The 17,434-nt window shown below is 48.2% G+C and overlaps 1 protein-coding gene across 4 annotated transcripts in view; it reads left to right on the plus strand.

Moving 5' to 3' along the window:
* The first annotated feature begins 855 nt into the window (after positions 1–855).
* The window catches only part of STK25 (serine/threonine kinase 25), a 31,377-nt gene continuing 14,798 nt past the window's right edge, over positions 856–17,434 (plus strand). The window contains exons 1-4 of one of the 4 annotated variants that reach the window (XM_048863575.2): positions 856–997; positions 1,723–1,803; positions 14,638–14,868; positions 16,759–16,815. In XM_048863575.2, coding sequence (XP_048719532.1) covers positions 1,774–1,803; positions 14,638–14,868; positions 16,759–16,815 — 318 coding nt within the window. In that variant the 5' untranslated portion in view covers positions 856–997; positions 1,723–1,773. Of the gene's footprint in view, positions 998–1,400; positions 1,804–14,637; positions 14,869–16,758; positions 16,816–17,434 lie in introns of those variants that run through there. The other 3 variants (XM_048863574.2, XM_048863573.2, XM_048863572.2) reach the window with 3 other exon arrangements.

Genomic DNA, 17,434 nt, shown 5'->3' on the forward strand with positions numbered 1-17,434 from the left:
ATCTGGCCCGCGGGATTGCCACCCCCATGGTGCCCAGGCCCTGCTCTGCTGATGGAAGCGGCTGGCACCACGTCCCTGTGGCCCCTGGGGGAGGGGGGTTAGAGAGCTCCGTGCACTGCCCTTGCCTCCAGGCACCGCCCCCCACAGCTCCCATTGGCCGGGAACGCAGGGGAGGGCAGCGCACAGAGGGGCCACAGGGACGTGCTGCTGGCCGCTTCCAGGAGTGGTGCGGCACGGGGCCAAGGCAGGTCGGGAACCTGTCTTAGCCCCGCTGCGTACTGCTGCCACCCTGGTGCCCACACTCTGCACCTTAACCCCCGCCACACCCCTCCCACACCCCAACCTTCTGCCCTGAGCCCCCTGCTGTACCCTGCACCCCCTCCCGCACTCCACACCCCCTGTCCTCAGCCCCTTCCTGCACAGCACACCCCCTCCCACATCCTGCACTCCCTCCTTCACCCCAGCCCCCTGCTCCAACCCTACATTCATGGCCCTGCATGCAATTTCCCCACTCAGATGTGGCCCTCGAGCCAAAAAGTTTGCCTACCCCTGCTGTTAAACCAGCAAAGGTGTGAGGGCATTACTCAAGTCTGGGAAACAAGGAAGGCAGGCAGGCCTCCCCCCTGCTGGGGGCTGTAGTCCTCGCTTCCCCCAGAGGCCGCCGCACTCTCGCAGAGCAGGAGGGCTAACGAACTACAAGTCCCAGAAGCCTCCATTCTCTCCCGTCCCTCGCCCATCGCTCCCTTTTGCCTGCCGGGTATTATAGTCTGTAGCCTGACTCCGCCCTGGCGGGCGGCCGAGAGAGAACTGCACGTCCCAGGAGGCTGTGCGGCGTGCCTGCCCTTTCGGTGTTGTTGCGTCTCCCCCCGCCGCTGCTGCTGAGTTGGGTGTCCCGGGCAGGGTAGCTCCCATAGAAACCGGCTGCGCGCGGGACGAGAGCTCGCCATGGAGTCCCTGTGGGGGGGGTTCTGAGCGCGGGGCCTCGGGCCGCTGTCAGGTGGGGCTGTCGGCAGCCTGGGCTGGGGCAGCCCCGCCTGGCCGCAGGGCGCTGGGCACGGGCAAGGCGGGGCGGGCAGGCTGGGCACTGGAGGGGAGGGGCGTCAGGGGAGGGTATGAGCGGGAGGGGGCAGGCTGGGCCAAGGGGTGTCGAGGCAGGCTGTGAGGGGAAGGGGGCACGCTGGGCCCTGGGGAGGGGTGTCGAGGCAGGCTGTGAGGGGAAGGGGGCACGCTGGGCCCTGGGGAGGGGTGTCAGGGCAGACTGTGAGGGGGAGGGGGCACGCAGGGTCCTGGGGAGGGGTGTCAGGGCAGGCTGGCCTGAGGGGACGGGTCAGGGCAGGCTGGGGAGATGGGTCCAGGCTGGGCAGGCTATTAGGGGAAGGGGGGAAGGCTTGGCACTAGGGAGAGGGGGCCAGTGCAGGACTCTTGCAGAGCAGCATCGGAAGTGGAGGTGGTAGGGGGCGTTAAGGACATTGGCACTGTTCCTTCCTGTTTAAACCAAGTTTCTCATGTCTTTGAAACATCCAGGGCTGTTTTGCTGATAAGAGAAGGGGTTGGTGCTTTTGGGAATGGGTTGGGAAGATCACCCTGAAGTAGTAGATAAAGGAGGAGGTAGCATTTTGGGGAGCAAGCTAGACTCCAGGAGTTCCGAGTATAGCAGCTGTCTTCTTGCCCATCACAGCTGTTTGGTGGCTGAAATAGCGCTGCTCCATCCCTGTGCTACAGGACCCCAGACATCCGGTTTTACAGAAGTGGATGTCTTAGCATCCTTGTGCCATGGCTCATCTGAGGGATTTTGCTAACGAGGTAGGTGATAAGAATTTGTTTGTGAAACATTATAAAAATCCTTAAAGCAAAATCTTTTAAGAACTGTACCGTTATTTACCAAACTGGGAATGTCCTGAGTGTGTTCTCAGCTGTGCTCTTCTTATCTAAGTGATTGCTGTCATGCTCCCTGATGATATCAGACTTTGACACTGCAAGAACATGGAGGCAGGAAGCATGAGACTGGCATAGATACAGTACCTCCCTAAATATAACTGTGTCCTCCTTAGGGAAGTAGCGAGTATTTTTCTCTCGCAGCATTTGAGGGGAAGCAGAATAAGAAATGGGACAGACCCACAAAGTCTGAGTTATAGAATGACTGCCTCCTAGTATAATAGACTATATGTACATCAGTAACATCCACAGTGGGCATCCTGTACTAAGTAGATGGAGCCTGTAACTTTGGAGATGGATGAGAGGCTGTTCTGTTTGACACTAAATTATACATACAAAATGATGGGTTCTAAATTAGCTGTCACCACTTAAAAAGATCTTGGAGTCATGGATAGTTCTCTGAAAACATTCAGTCAATGTACAGTGGCAGTCAAAAAAGCTAACCATATTAGGAACCATTAGGAAAGGGATTGATAATAAGACAAAGTATCATAATGCTACTATGTAAATCTATGGTATGCCCACACCTTAAATACTGCATGCAGTTCTAGTAATCAAAAAACATATTAGAATTGGAAAAGGTACAGAGAGAGGCAACAAGAATGATTAAGGGTATGGAACAGCTTCCGTATGAGGAGAGATTAAAAAGACTGGGACTGTTCAGCTTAGAAAAGAGATGACTAAGGGGGGGATATGAGAATCATAGAATATAAGGGTTGGAAGGGACCCCAGAAGGTCATCTAGTCCAACCACCTGCTCGAAGCAGGACCAAATCCCAGTTAAATCATCCCAGCCAGGGCTTTGTCAAGCCTGACCTTAAAAACCTTTAAGGAAGGAGATTCTACCACCTCCCTAGGTAACGCATTCCAGTGTTTCACCACCCTCTTAGTGAAAAAGTTTTTCCTAATATCCAATCTAAACCTCCCCCACTGCAACTTGAGACCATTATTCCTCGTTCTGTCATCTGCTACCATTGAGAACAGTCTAGAGCCATCCTCTTTGGAACCCCCTTTCAGGTAGTTGAAAGCAGCTATCAAATCCCCCCTCATTCTTCTCTTCTGCAGGCTAAACAATCCCAGCTCCCTCAGCCTCTCCTCATAAGTCATGTGTTCCAGACCCCTAATCATTTTTGTTGCCCTTCGCTGGACTCTCTCCAATTTATCCACATCCTTCTTGAAGTGTGGGGCCCAAAACTGGACACAGTACTCCAGATGAGGCCTCACCAATGTCGAATAGAGGGGAACGATCACGTCCCTCTATCTGCTCGCTATGCCCCTACTTATACATCCCAAAATGCCATTGGCCTTCTTGGCAACAAGGGCACACTGCTGACTCATATCCAGCTTCTCGTCCACTGTCACCCCTAGGTCCTTTTCCGCAGAACTGCTGCCTAGCCATTCGGTCCCTAGTCTGTAGCTGTGCATTGGGTTCTTCCGTCCTAAGTGCAGGACCCTGCACTTATCCTTATTGAACCTCATCAGATTTCTTTTGGCCCAATCCTCCAATTTGTCTAGGTCCTTCTGTATCCTATCCCTCCCCTCCAGCGTATCTACCACTCCTCCCAGTTTAGTATCATCCGCAAATTTGCTGAGAGTGCAATCCACACCATCCTCCAGATCATTTATGAAGATATTGAACAAAACCAGCCCCAGGACCGACCCTTGGGGCACTCCACTTGATACCGGCTGCCAACTAGACATGGAACCATTGATAACTACCCGTTGAGCCCGACAATCTAGCCAGCTTTCTACCCACCTTATAGTGCACTCTTCCAGCCCATACTTCCTTAACTTGCTGACGAGAATACTGTGGGAGACCATGTCAAAAGCTTTGCTAAAGTCAAGAAACAATACATCCACTGCTTTCCCTTCATCCACAGAACCAGTAATCTCATCATAAAAGGCGATTAGATTAGTCAGGCATGACCTTCCCTTGGTGAATCCATGCTGGCTGTTTCTGATCACTTTCCTCTCATGCAAGTGCTTCAGGATTGATTCTTTGAGGACCTGCTCCATGATTTTTCCAGGGACTGAGGTGAGGCTGACTGGCCTGTAGTTCCCAGGATCATCCTCCTTCCCTTTTTTAAAGATTGGCACTACATTAGCCTTTTTCCAGTCATCCGTGACTTCCCCCGTTTGCCACGAGTTTTCAAAGATAATGGCCAATGGCTCTGCAATCACAGCCGCCAATTCCTTCAGCACTCTCGGATGCAACTCGTCCGGCCCCATGGACTTGTGCACGTCCAGCTTTTCTAAATAGTCCCTAACCACCTCTATCTCCACAGAGGGCTGGCCATCTCTTCCCCATTTTGCGATGCCCAGCGCAGCAGTCTGGGAGCTGACCTTGTTAGTGAAAACAGAGGCAAAAAAAGCATTGAGTACATTAGCTTTTTCCACATCCTCTGTCACTAGGTTGCCTCCCTCATTCAGTAAGGGGCCCACACTTTCCTTGGCTTTCTTCTTGTTGCCAACATACCTGAAGAAACCCTTCTTGTTACTCTTGACATCTCTGGCTAGCTGCAGCTCCAGGTGCGATTTGGCCCTCCTGATATCATTCCTACATGCCCGAGCAATATTTTTATACTCTTCCCTGGTCATATGTCCAATCTTCCACTTCTTGTAAGCCTCTTTTTTATGTTTAAGATCCGCTAGGATTTCACCATTAAGCCAAGCTGGTCGCCTGCCATATTTACTATTCTTTCGACTCATCGGGATGGTTTGTCTCTGTAACCTCAACAGGGATTCCTTGAAATACAGCCAGCTCTCCTGGACTCCTTTCCCCTTCAAGTTAGTCCCCCAGGGGATCCTGGCTATCTGTTCCCTGAGGGAGTCGAAGTCTGCTTTCCTGAAGTCCAGGGTTCGTATCCTGCTGCTTACCTTTCTTCCCTGCGTCAGGATCCTGAACTCAACCAACTCATGGTCACTGCCTCCCAGATTCCCATCCACTTTTGCTTCCCCCACTAATTCTACCCGGTTTGTGAGCAGCAGGTCAAGAAAAGCGCCCCCCCAGTTGGCTCCTCTAGCACTTGCGCCAGGAAATTGTCCCCTACGCTTTCCAAAAACTTCCTGGATTGTCTATGCACCGCTGTATTGCTCTCCCAGCAGATATCAGGAAAATTAAAGTCACCCATGAGAATCAGGGCATGCGATCTAGTAGCTTCCATGAGCTGCCGGAAGAAAGCCTCATCTACCTCATCCCCCTGGTCCGGCGGTCTATAGCAGACTCCCACCACTACAGCACTCCTGTTGCACACACTTCTAAACTTAATCCAGAGACACTCAGGTTTTTCTGCAGTTTCGTACCGGAGCTCTGAGCAGTCATACTGCTCCCTTACATACAGTGCTACTCCCCCACCCTTTCTGCCCTGAGAGCGGTCTATAAAATAATGAATGATGTGGAGAAAGTTAATAAGGAAGTGTTATTTGCCCCTTCACATAACACAAGAACCAGGAGTCATCCAATGAAATTAATATTTTAAAACAAACAAAAGGAAGTACTTCTTCACACAACACACTGTCAGCCTGTGGAACTCATTGCCAGGGGATATGGTAAAGGTCAAAAGTATAATTTGGTTAAAAAAATAATTAGATACAATCATGGAGGATGCATCTGTCAATGGGTTTTAGCCAAGATGGTGAGGGACACAACGCCATGATCTGGGTGTTCCTAAGCCTCTAACTGTCAGTATCTGGGAGTGGACAACGGGATGGATTACTTGAAATTGCCCTATTCTATTAATTCCCTCTGAAGGCACCTGGCACTGGCTACTGTTAGAGATAGGATAATGGGTTAGATAGACCGTTTTCTGATCCAGTTTGGCCATTCTCATGTGAAATGTGTCTTATATGTAAGCATGCAGCAGATGAATTGATGAGGCTGTTAGATGCAGGCGCTGCGAAGGTGAAGGCTCCCGCATCAATGTGTAGGGACAGGTAGGAAGCTTGCACTAGATGAAGGGGTAGTGGACTAAGGCTGAAGGAAGTTAATCAGAAGCAAGAAGAGTAATTTTGACTTGGATCACAAATAGCAAGAGAAACTGGTGGGGTTGTTTGGCTGGATTTAGTTGCTGCAAGATTGTATCTGTGAATACTGGGTCCAAAGTTGCCAGTATAAATTATGCCTAATCTTTTCATTATTATAGTCTGCATCAGGGTTTCTCAGCCTTTTCCATACCATGACCCAATGTTCCAACAGAATCGTAGAAGTGTAGGACTGGAAAGGACCTTAATAGATCATCAAGTCCAGTCCCTTGCACTCAAGGCAGGACTATTGAATAACTAAACCATTACTGGTAGGTGTGTGTCTAACCTGTTCTTTAAAACCTCCAATGACAGGTGCTATAATCTCTGTAGGCAATTTGTTCCAATGCTTAACAAATTAAAGAGTGTTCGGGACTCCCCTTCCACCTAGTCATCAAGAAAGCAACCCCCAGAGCTGCTCATAACCCCAGACTGTGAACCAATGCTCTACATAAGTAGGGGTCTGTAGAGGGCCAGCAAGAATTTGTTAAGTAAAGAATGTCCACCCATGTTCAGAGATTGGCTTGTTGATGTCAAGAGCTGACTGAAGACTAAGGATAGACTTGAGAGAGGCAGGGTGTTCCAGCAAATAGGGCACTGGGTTGGGACTCAGGTTCTATTCCCTGGTCTGTCTCGGACCTTCTATGTGATGCTGAGCAATTCAACTCCCATCTCTGTGCCTCTGTCCCCTTCTGTCCATTGTCTGTCCTGTCTATTTAGATTGTAATATCTTCAAGGGAGGGCACTCACTGAGTTTGTACAGGACCCCCACAATGGGCCCCATTCTCTGGTGGGGCCTCCAGGCCCTGTTGTAATGCAAGTAATAACTTGTGGCTGAAGCTCAGATCTGGGTTTACTCCCACTTCTGCTGCAGGCTTCCTATGTGACCTTGTAAAAGTCTTAAGAGATTGTGCCTCAGTAATACGTCACTATCTGATAGCTGTTATGAGAACTAGTGTCTGGAAAGCACTCGGATAGAAGGTTATAAAAATGCAAAGTATTTTTATAATAGGAATTGCCCTATTTAGCTGGACTGTAAAAATCAGTGAGACCCTCCCTCTGTGAATCAGCAGACAATGGAAAAACTGCACTAAAATGATACTGACAAGTGGCTTTTAAACATCTCCACATACAATACCTCTGGTCTGCTGCAAAAGCACTGATTTCCATTCGAGAATTGAAAGGTTAATATGTTACACAAGGTATTGCTGCACTCCCTTAAACTTGATTCCCTCCTCCAGCTGTGGCATAGAGAAACCCTGAATATTTGCCCTCGTGGTTAGAGAGTACCTGAGCCCAAGGACTGTACACAATTAAAATACACTGGTGTTAATCTCTGGGGAGCCTGGAGTTCTGCAACCACTCGCCCTCGTGCTGTAGGGTGTGGCATCAGCAGTGTTTATTTTCTAAATTGTTGTGGCATAGATGAGGAAGTCTTAACTCCTGGCTTAAATCTGTGATTCCCATTGTTTGCTAAATGGGAAGAGGGCCCAGGATAGAAACGTGGAAAGGGTAGAGATGCTGTGCCCCCCAATTCTTGTATATGCGTCTGCCCCAGATTGAGAACTCTGACTTCTCTCATTGTATATAAGCACCTTTGGGTTCCTTCACATCAGCCTGGAGCATGACTCCAGCAGGTGATGCTGTAGGCAGATCTGTTTAGAGGGCCAGTTGAACTGCAGCAAAGCAGGGCTTTGCCTGGTATTGAGGCTCTTGGTTGGATATGAAAAGTTTTGGTTTCTGTGTCTGCCAAATATGCTCATCTGTACTTAGAGCCTGTTCAAAGCGGGGACTTTCCCTTCTCCAGCCCACTCCCAGAGCTTAAAGGTGTCACATCTACAACTTTTCACCTCAGCAGCAAGACCCAATAGAGCTGCCAAGCCTGGGTTTCTCACAGTGAAAAGCTTGGGATTGCGGCCAAGTTGGCTCTTAAAATGCCGCTTTTCTTAATTCCTGACGTCTGCAGTGATTTGCTTTGTTTAAAACATAGCTACTTCAGTCACGATGGAAAGTTCCCCCACAGCTGTCACAATAGAGTGCCTTTCTCCCCCACCCCTCAACTGGCACGATAAATTGTTCTTTGCCCTGAGCTGCCTTGATATAATTGTCCTCCTCTCCCTTGAGATCAGAATGGAATGTTCTCTCCTATTTCAAGCAGTCAGGATGAAATGTTCTTTCTCTCCCCTTCCCCCCAACAGAGTCTCATAGAGCATTGTCTCCCTCCATCCCAGATTTCAACGTGGTTGGCAGCTGTGGGATGGATGCTAAGGAATTTATATTTGAGCTGTCTTTGCTCACTTCGATTGTGTTGCCTTGTGGTGAAGGATTCCAGGTGGGCTCTTGTAATGCACCATAGTTAAGTTAGCCTGACCTGTGTTTGGCTGCTGTCTTTGTGAAGCATGGGACAGTTCATTTCTTAGCATTGAGAACAGCATATAGACCGGTTGGCATTCAAATTGGTGATGCTGAGATTTTTCTCCACTCCGTCTCTCAGCACTGTGTGAGCACGTGCATGAAGCTTGCCTGCAAGCCAACTAGAGCATCTGTGCAAAGGCTCAGCAAGTTGTAATGTGGCATTTCAAATAGAGTTTTTCTCTCTCACTATTACTTGTTGCTGGTCATGAACCAGGATCCCATTGTGTTAGGTGCTGTACAGATATGGAACAGTATTACACAGGGGACATCTGAAGAGATATTTCATTAACCTGGTGTAATCTCGCTGAGTTTCACTTATGTTACTGTGCCACAGGCTGGACAGAATTCTGTTGTAGGCAATCTGAGCATGGACCCTTACTGTTCCTGTCATATATTGTGAGGTAGCAGTAGCTGCAAATCAGTAGAGCTTTCCTACTGGGTAGTATTAGCGTATATCGGAATTGATATGTCTGGACTATCAGTACTTGAGTTATGTTTGTGACGTTGCACTTCATAATGTTTTATGGAAATATGCTTATGAAGGTAAATATGATGTAACTGGAATATGCCGTATGCAAAAGGTCTCTAGTAAGGTATCATTACAAAGCTTATAATCTACTGAGTGTGTTCATCCTATTTGTATATATGTATCATTCTTGTATCTGAAGCTAGAAATAAAAAGTATGACTTTGAGGTACTATTGTAATTATGCAAAGTGTGGGCCATTGATGATGGTTTAGAATCTTCATGGCTTCCATTGACTAGTACAATTGATTGTAAATGGCTCTGTTTACTTGCAAGCCTTTCTGTGTTTGTGTAAGCCAACCCAGGAAGAATGGTGGAATCATCTTCAATGTGGTGCTTTTCCATTTAGAAGGAGGGGTGGGAATCTGTTAGAGGGCTTATTCCTTCACCCACTTACTTCCCTGGTCCTTCTCACATGAACAGAGAGCAACAATACCCGAAGTGCAAAGGTGCAAACAATTCGATGTTTATTGGGGTGAACTTCCAGCAAGCATGATTCCAGTTTCCTTCCTTAGTATCCTCCTTCCCAGCTCTACCACAGAGCCTTACACCTGTGTCCCTGTTCCCATTCCTACCCTTAGCCAAACATGATTCCAACTTCCTTACTCCCATTCCCATTTCCCCCTTTAGCAAAACATGATTCCAATTTTCTTACCCCCATTCCCTGTTCCCATCTCACACACCCACATGCCCACCCCCACCCACACCCCGTCACTTCCTCATTGACAGATTATATAGTAAAACTTGAGTTCTGCTTAGCTATACCTTAACCAATCATTTTCCTGAAATTTAACTAACCAATCCTAACATATTGTAACATGATTATGTAACCAATTATATCCCACCACCTTAATTAGTTTACACCCAGCAAAATTAATTATACAGCAGACAGGAGCAATCACAGAACCAGACAGAGATTATACAGACAAACAATAGCAAAGTGGGAACTACAATGACAAGACAACACAGAAGTGAGGATTTCCCATCCCAGCTATTGATAAGTGAGTTCTTGGCAGACAGGATGCTATCAAACTAAGTTTCCTTTTACATTTTCTAGGCACTTCCCTTTCTCTGGAGGTGATAGGAATACAATCCTGTCCTGATAGTGCCTAACAGCCCAATAGCACCTTATTTCAATGTGACTAGTTTGGAATGTGAGGATGTGACTGTTTGCTTCCCAGCTTATGGCTGCCTCTGCTGCTTAGCCAAAGGCCTTAGCCTAAGAACAGGGCCTCAGACTGTCACAGTAAGAGAAGGCCCTTACACCAGCAGACAGTGATTTTGATTCTTTCTTTTATACCTCTATCACTAGCCAAGTGATAAGAATACACCTAAATTCTTAGAATATAGGCCTTTACAGACAGGCCTGAATATCTATATCCTAACAGAATCCAGAGAGATAAAAGATTCCCACCTTGTGCCAAAGCTATAAAAGGGGGTAGACGAGAACAAAGGATGGTCCCAGTCAGAGAGAACCCCTGTTTTTCACCTGAGATGTCTGCTGGAACTAACCAGGACTGTATCAGGGGAAAGGATTGGGCCCAGACTAGGAAGAGGTCTAGTCTGTGAAAGAAGCTTGTTGGAACATCTCTGAGGGTGAGATTTACCCATATTCAGTTTCTTAATGTATTAGGCTTAGACTTGTGTGTTTTTGCTTTATTTTGCTTGGTGACTTACTTTATTCTCCAAAAAAAAAAAAAAAGGAAGGACTTGTGGCACCTTAGAGACTAACAAATTTATTTGAGCATAAGCTTTCGTGAGCTACAGCTCACTTCATCGGATGCATCCGATGAAGTGAGCTGTAGCTCACGAAAGCTTATGCTCAAATAAATTTGTTAGTCTCTAAGGTACCACAAATCCTCCTTTTCTTTTTGCGGATACAGACTAACACGGCTGCTACTCTGAAACCTGTCATTACTTTATTCTGTCTGTCATTACTTGAAACCACTTAAATCCTACTTTTTTATACTTAAACAAAAGTGATTTTATCTCTCTGTGTTATAGAGGGCAAACAATTTATGAGTTTACCCTGTATGCGCTTTATACAGAGTAAAATAGATTTTATTTGGAGTTTGGATCCCATTGGGAACTGGGTGTCTGGGTGCTGGAGATAGGTGACCTGCTGAGCAGTTTTTGGTTAAAGTCTGCAGCTTTGGGGGCGTGGATCAGACCTGGGTCTGTGATGCAGTAGGCAAGCACATCTGGCTCAACAAGGCAGGGTTCTGAAGTCCCAAGCTGGCAGGGAAAACTGGCTCAGAGAGGTAATTCCAGCAAATCAGGTGACAGTCCCAAGGGGATCTCTCTGACCGAACCCGTCACAATGTTATTCCTGTTTCTGTTCTGTATAGGTAGGGCGAAGGCATGAGTGACCTGTTCCTGCATTCAGTCTGCATGCCAAACTCTCCTGGTCTCCAGTGGGAGGTCAGTGTCCAGAGTAACTGCTGGATTTGGCCTTTGAATTTTCACTCATTGGCAGAGTAACTCACTAGGTCATGGCTTTGCTGCAGCTGAGGGACTTGTACTGACCTGTTCAGAAATACATGTGAGAAACTTTTCATCAGCTCCTGGTGGTCTCATTTGGTCGTCCTCTCCTCAAACAAAGAAGGCTTGAGGCAGGCATGTGCCGCTCCCAGACCTGGGCAAAGGGTAGTCTGCTACAAGTATGAGTGGTTCTTGGGTCTGCACTAAAGCAGCTGGGAACTTTGGAGTTTCCCATTCTAGGTGCTGACTTTTGTGTAACTTGATGGGACACAATTCCTGCCTTTAGGAATTGTGCAGTCTCCCACACCTTTGGCCAATACAGCAATACTCTAAACTGTGTTATGTTTTTGTTACAGAAGCTTAGCCCCCTGCTGCCCACTTCAGTCTCTGCAGTGCTCATGAAACTCAAGACAAAACCAGAACTAAATATCGCCCGCCTGTTTTGTTAACAATGAGACTGGGATCTGGATCAGATCACTGAGCCCACAACATACCCTTGTCAGTCCCCAAACAAGATTCTGCAATGGTTGCTCCAGTGTCACTTCATTAATGACTATTATTCATATGCATAAGGGCCAACCAAGAATGGGACCCATTGTCCTAGGCACTAAACAACCAGTAGTAGATGGTCCCTGCCCTGATGAGCTAACAGCCAGCCAGACACAGGATGGGGATGGGGTAGAAAACACCGGCAGAGTGAGCAATGTGAGGGCAGCCAACTGCATATTAACTGCATATCTTCCCCCTCCCACTCCCCCGCCTGTTTCAATCAGACTTGATGAACAGGAAGGTATTGGTCCTGGCTCTACATCAAACTCCCCAGTTCCCGTTCCCCCCTCCCCCCCCGTCCCTTTTATAGTGTTCTTTCTTTCAAGATGCAGTGTTCAATATGGATGTTGCCCTCTCCCTCCATGAATGCTGATCACTCTTCAGACAGGAGGGCCTGGGAGTGTCTGCACAGGGGGCCATGTGGATAGTACTTCCCTTTCTGAGCCAAGTATCCTTAATAGTCTGCTCCATCCCTACTGGTGCAAGGGTAAGCTGAATCCTGCAGGTGCAGTGGGTTGCAGACAGCACATCTGACCATTCATCAAGACTGTGGCCATGCTGTCCTATCACCCATGTTCTCTAGCTTAGATCATCTTCCTTCCTCCACCCCACACTCCAGTCCTTGCTTGTATCTCTAGTTCGTTTCACCTCTACTGCTCAATGCTGCACTTCTTCACCCCCCCCCCCCCCCCCGACTCCATTTCCAACATATATTTGTTGAAAGTGCAGCACTGTTTGGGTGTTGCCATGGTTGCATGAGGATGTTTGGTATCTTAGATTAAAAAGCATATTAAAATCCTGTTCAGCTAGCTGAGTTTGCTGACTGCCCTTGTCTATTGCCCTGTGTGGAGATGTAATATTGTTGGGAAGGGTTGTTTATCTGCTGTGCCCGGTTCAAAGGCTTCTTAATATGCCCAATTGGTTTAATTATTAAACCTCAACTGAGGCACTCATTGAGGACCAGCTGCAAGAACCCGGTGAGGAAATGGGAAAATGCAGCTGTCCTGACCTCAGATAAAATCTCAGTTGAATTCAAAGTTTAGCTAGGGAGTGGTCCCTCACTGAGGTGTTTGTAGGTTAGTATGTATCATGTGCTTGTTCTGAGAAGCCATGGGTGTGAAAACCCATACATCGTAATTGCTTGGTTATTTCCCACAAGTCACGCAGGATTTTCCAGAACCTAGACTTGCCTTTAAGAAAGCCCTTCTGATCACAAAGAGCCTTTTACCACTGCAAAGCAATGCAATACCTCTGAGTCTGCAGTTCGGCCGAACGAAATGGCATCAAAGAGTGATGCAGACTTCCCAGCCACCCACATTCATAGTAATGAAGTATTAACTCTGAGGCCTAATTATGACCATGTAAATGCCAATATTACTCTGTGGGTCATCACATTAGAAGCATCCCAGTTAATGTGCTTATTTAGTGAGGCTGAATGTGCTTGTCACATCTGGACATACCATTCATTTGAAAGGCTTGTCCAGAAGAAATACTCAGCAACAGATCAGCTATTTTTTTGATGTAGCTTTTTTTTTTTTTTCTTTTTTTTTTTCCTTGCTGCTTTCCTTCAGAATGGAGTGGTGCTTACCTTGCCAACAGCAAAAGAATGGTGCACTCCACTGGGGTGGTGTAATCAGTAAGTCTGAGTAGCTGCCCTTGTGTTATGGTGAAATCTGATAGTAAAATGAAGGGGCAAAAGGGAGAGAAAACATCCCCCTCTTTCTTAATCTCCCTGCAAAAAACACTGCAGACTTGGGGTGGGAGGATATCCCACTGGATTTCTATTTGCCCTGGTCTTGGGATACCATTTGGCTCAGTTACAACATGCTCACTAAGCTGTAGGAACAGAAGGCTGGATCTGACACTCCAGAGTCTACATTTCTATACGCATACAGCAAACAATCTTTCATTGTTATTAAACACTTCTAGTCTAGTACTGCTTAGAGGCCAGTCAGGTCAGGGCCCCATTGTCCTAGGCACTGTACAGAGATCCTTTGCAATACACAGTCCCTCGCCCGAAGAGCTGACAGTTTTTTCAGAGACCCCTTTCTATGCACTTGGAGGGCTAAGGTAGCGGTCCCCAAACTTTTAGGGTCGCGTCCCCCCCTTGTCCATGCCCACCCAGGGACTGGGAGAGGGGGTGCTGCTTGTTGGGGGAGGGAGGGATCTGGACGGGGTAAGGGGGCAAGGCTGGGGCCACAGTGTGGGGCGGGGCCAAGACTGGGGGTGGGGCTGGGAGCAGAACCGGGGCTGGGAGCAGAACCAGGGCTGGACCACAGTGAGGGCCAGCAGCTGGGGCCGCGGTCGGGTGTAGAGCTGCAGATGGGCTGCAGTCAGGGGCCGCGGGTGGGGGTGGGGCTGGGGCAGAGAGGGGCTGGCTGGCGCTCCCTCCCTGCCCCTGGGGCTGGCTGGGTCCCGTTACACCCCTCAGAACATTCCCCATGCCCCCTAGGGGGCATGCTCCACAGTTTTGGAACCACTGGTCTAAGATCGTTTTTCGTTTCTCCCAGGCATGGGGTGGTACCATGGTAAGTCTGTGTGCGGGAAGACCTCTTGTCATATATCTGGAGGTCTATTATGGACCTTGAGGATGCCTTATAAGATGAGCTCTCTCATAGAAGGGTAGTGGTGACAATAACCCTGTTTTAGAATAGAGAACCCTGTGGGTGGCTTATGGTTTGACCCTTTCACCTTGTTTCTGCCTTTCGGTTAGCACTCCAGGGTGGACCCAGAAGAACTGTTCACCAAGCTGGAGAGAATTGGTAAAGGCTCGTTCGGTGAGGTGTACAAAGGAATCGACAACCGCACCAAGGAGGTGGTTGCCATCAAGATCATTGACCTGGAGGAGGCGGAGGATGAAATTGAGGACATCCAACAGGAGATCACTGTGCTCAGTCAGTGTGACAGCCCCTACATAACCCGCTACTATGGGTCCTATCTGAAGGTAGTCAAAGCTTCTACGGGGGAGAGCCTCCCTCGTACTCTAGCTCAAATCTGTGGGTGGGGATGGTATCCTAGAACAGCAGGAAGCAGGCTGGGGTTTGTGACTAATAGCTGCAGGATGGATGTCCAGCAGGGGTGGGCTCCACTGTCAGCAAAGAACATCATATCTGCGGGAAGGGTGTAATGGCAATTTCCATTGTGTTTACCTGACCTATTGTGGATCTTGGCTGTTGCAGAACACACTGTAATGATCTTCATATATACAATTCACCCAAAGAAGTGGGGGCTCTGCTAGAACGAGAATGCTCCATCAAAGAGACAGGCCCCCAAACAGATTTCCTATAAAGGAGGTAGCTCCCACCCACCTTCACCTAGAGGATTCTCTTTCTGGCTTTAGAGTCCTCAGTGATGTTGCCTTTGCATCTCTGGGGACCCAAACTTTGTCTCCAAAAAGGAGAATCGCCACTTCCAATACAGCTTTGGAAGATATGTTGCCTGTACCCATAAACTGCTGTCTGGCTTTTCTCTCTGGTTTTCCCCTGGCATTGTGTATGAGTGTTTAGCAAGCAGAAGGTCTGAGACTTTGATTTGACAGTTCTGTGATAGTCTATGCTCCATCTTTTTTCCATCCCCATTCCCTTCCTTCTGGGAGTTGCTCCTTCAACAGGCACTTTCAGGAATGCTATGAGTTGTGCAGAACCGCCGAGGAAGGGAGCCAGGTTATTCTCAGGGTTTGGGGCCCTAACTTGGGTTTCTTGTAGAGGCTACCATGGCAGTTGCAGAAAGCACTACTTCAAGTAGAGCCCAGTCTGCCTCCACTCTTCTCTGCATGAATTCCCTGCATGGCAGTGTGAAGTGGCAGCCCAGCCCTTGTCTCAGCACACCTGCCAGTTACCTTGGCCTGTCTGAACAAAGGCTGTCAATCTCACTGAACCCTGCAAGTGGGATTGGGTGCTCAAATGGTTTGAGGCTGCCAGACTCATTCAGCTTCTCACTTAAACCAGTCTGTAATACTGTAAGGGATGAACAGCAAGGTATTGCTTTTACTGTTGACGTATATGACTGTAACATTTAGGAACCCCAGTCAAGGATCAGGGCCCTGTTGTGCTAGACACTGTACAGACATGACAGAGAAAACACTCCCTACCCCAGAGAGCTCCCACTCTAGGGGTTGCACAGAATACAACAGGTCAGTGAAACACAGGGTGCATGAGAACGGGGAGATTGAGGGAACAATGAAATAGACCAAGTGTAACACTTAGAAACAATGTTGGGTTGAGTAGGAGACTAGGTCTGCTGGGGGAACGATAATGGGGATAATGGGGCAGCTTTTTATCTCAGCTGCCACTAGTGACTGGAAGTCACCACTATCTGGTGGCTGTTTGGAGACGTATCTAAGATGAGTTGATAGTCTAGTGAAAAAATGTGGATGCTGCTCAACCACCATCCCTGTTGGCAGCCTCTACTGAGGCCAAGGACTGAAAAACTACCCTCCCTTCCTTAGGGAGATTGTTTCTAGGATCAGCTGGAGATACATTGATAGAGGCACATGGGGAAGATTGCATGGCTGCTGCCTGTCTCCAAGGTGCCAGACTGAGCACTAAATTCACTTAGAAAAAAATAGAGGTTGGAAGGGAAGTATGTGATGGGATTCCTCCCAGGGTCTAATTTCCGTGCAGCAGTACTGTGTCAATGAGGGATGAATGGAAGCTTGCCTGACTTGGTCCTAATCTGGCTGTGGAGGTTGAGTGCCTGTTTGGTCTATTGAGTGAAGAGCTGTGCACAAGTTTCATGGCTGGTGGGGTAGGGCCCGATTGAGGTTTGATTTTTGTTTTAATCTTAACACACTGCCCAGTGCTCACCCAAACATGTTTTCCTGCCTCTCTTGCAGAGTACCAAGCTGTGGATAATCATGGAGTACTTGGGTGGAGGCTCAGCACTGGATTTGGTAAGCAGCTTGGTCAGTCCTAATCTATTAACACATGGACACATGTGGCCCACAACCAGAGGCTGGAACCTTAGTTTGTGAAACAACCATAAAGTTGGTTTTTATTAGCCCTACTAAGTCTTATTCAGAGCCATTTGCCTAAGGAGTAGAAAATGCAGAGCAGGCATGCTGGCTACAAAGCCTGTTTTATGCCAGGATGGAGAAATCATTTGCTCTATGACCCTCTGGAAAGTCTGTACCCACCTATCTAAGCACCACTGTACAACACACCCTGCTGCTCTATTTCTGAGATAACCTGTCACCTACAATCAGTGTTGGCTTGTCCTGTTAGAATGACTATATCCATGCTACACCAGATGCTAAAGCAGGGGTGGGCAAACTTTTTGGCCAGAAGGCCACATCGGGATGCGAAACTGTATGGAGGGCTGGGTAGGGAAGGCTGTGCCCCCCAGATAGCCTGGCCCCCACCCCCTATTTGTCCCCTCCCACTTCCCGCCCCCTGACTGCCCCCCTCAGAACCTCTGACCCATCCAACCCCCCCGCTCCGTGTCCCCTGACTGCTCCTTCCCAGGACCCTCTGCCCCAAACTGCTCCCCCCCCCCGACCCCACCACCTATCC

Source organism: Caretta caretta, chromosome 9 (assembly GCF_965140235.1).
Source record: "Caretta caretta isolate rCarCar2 chromosome 9, rCarCar1.hap1, whole genome shotgun sequence".
Taxonomy (NCBI): Eukaryota; Metazoa; Chordata; order Testudines; family Cheloniidae; genus Caretta; species Caretta caretta.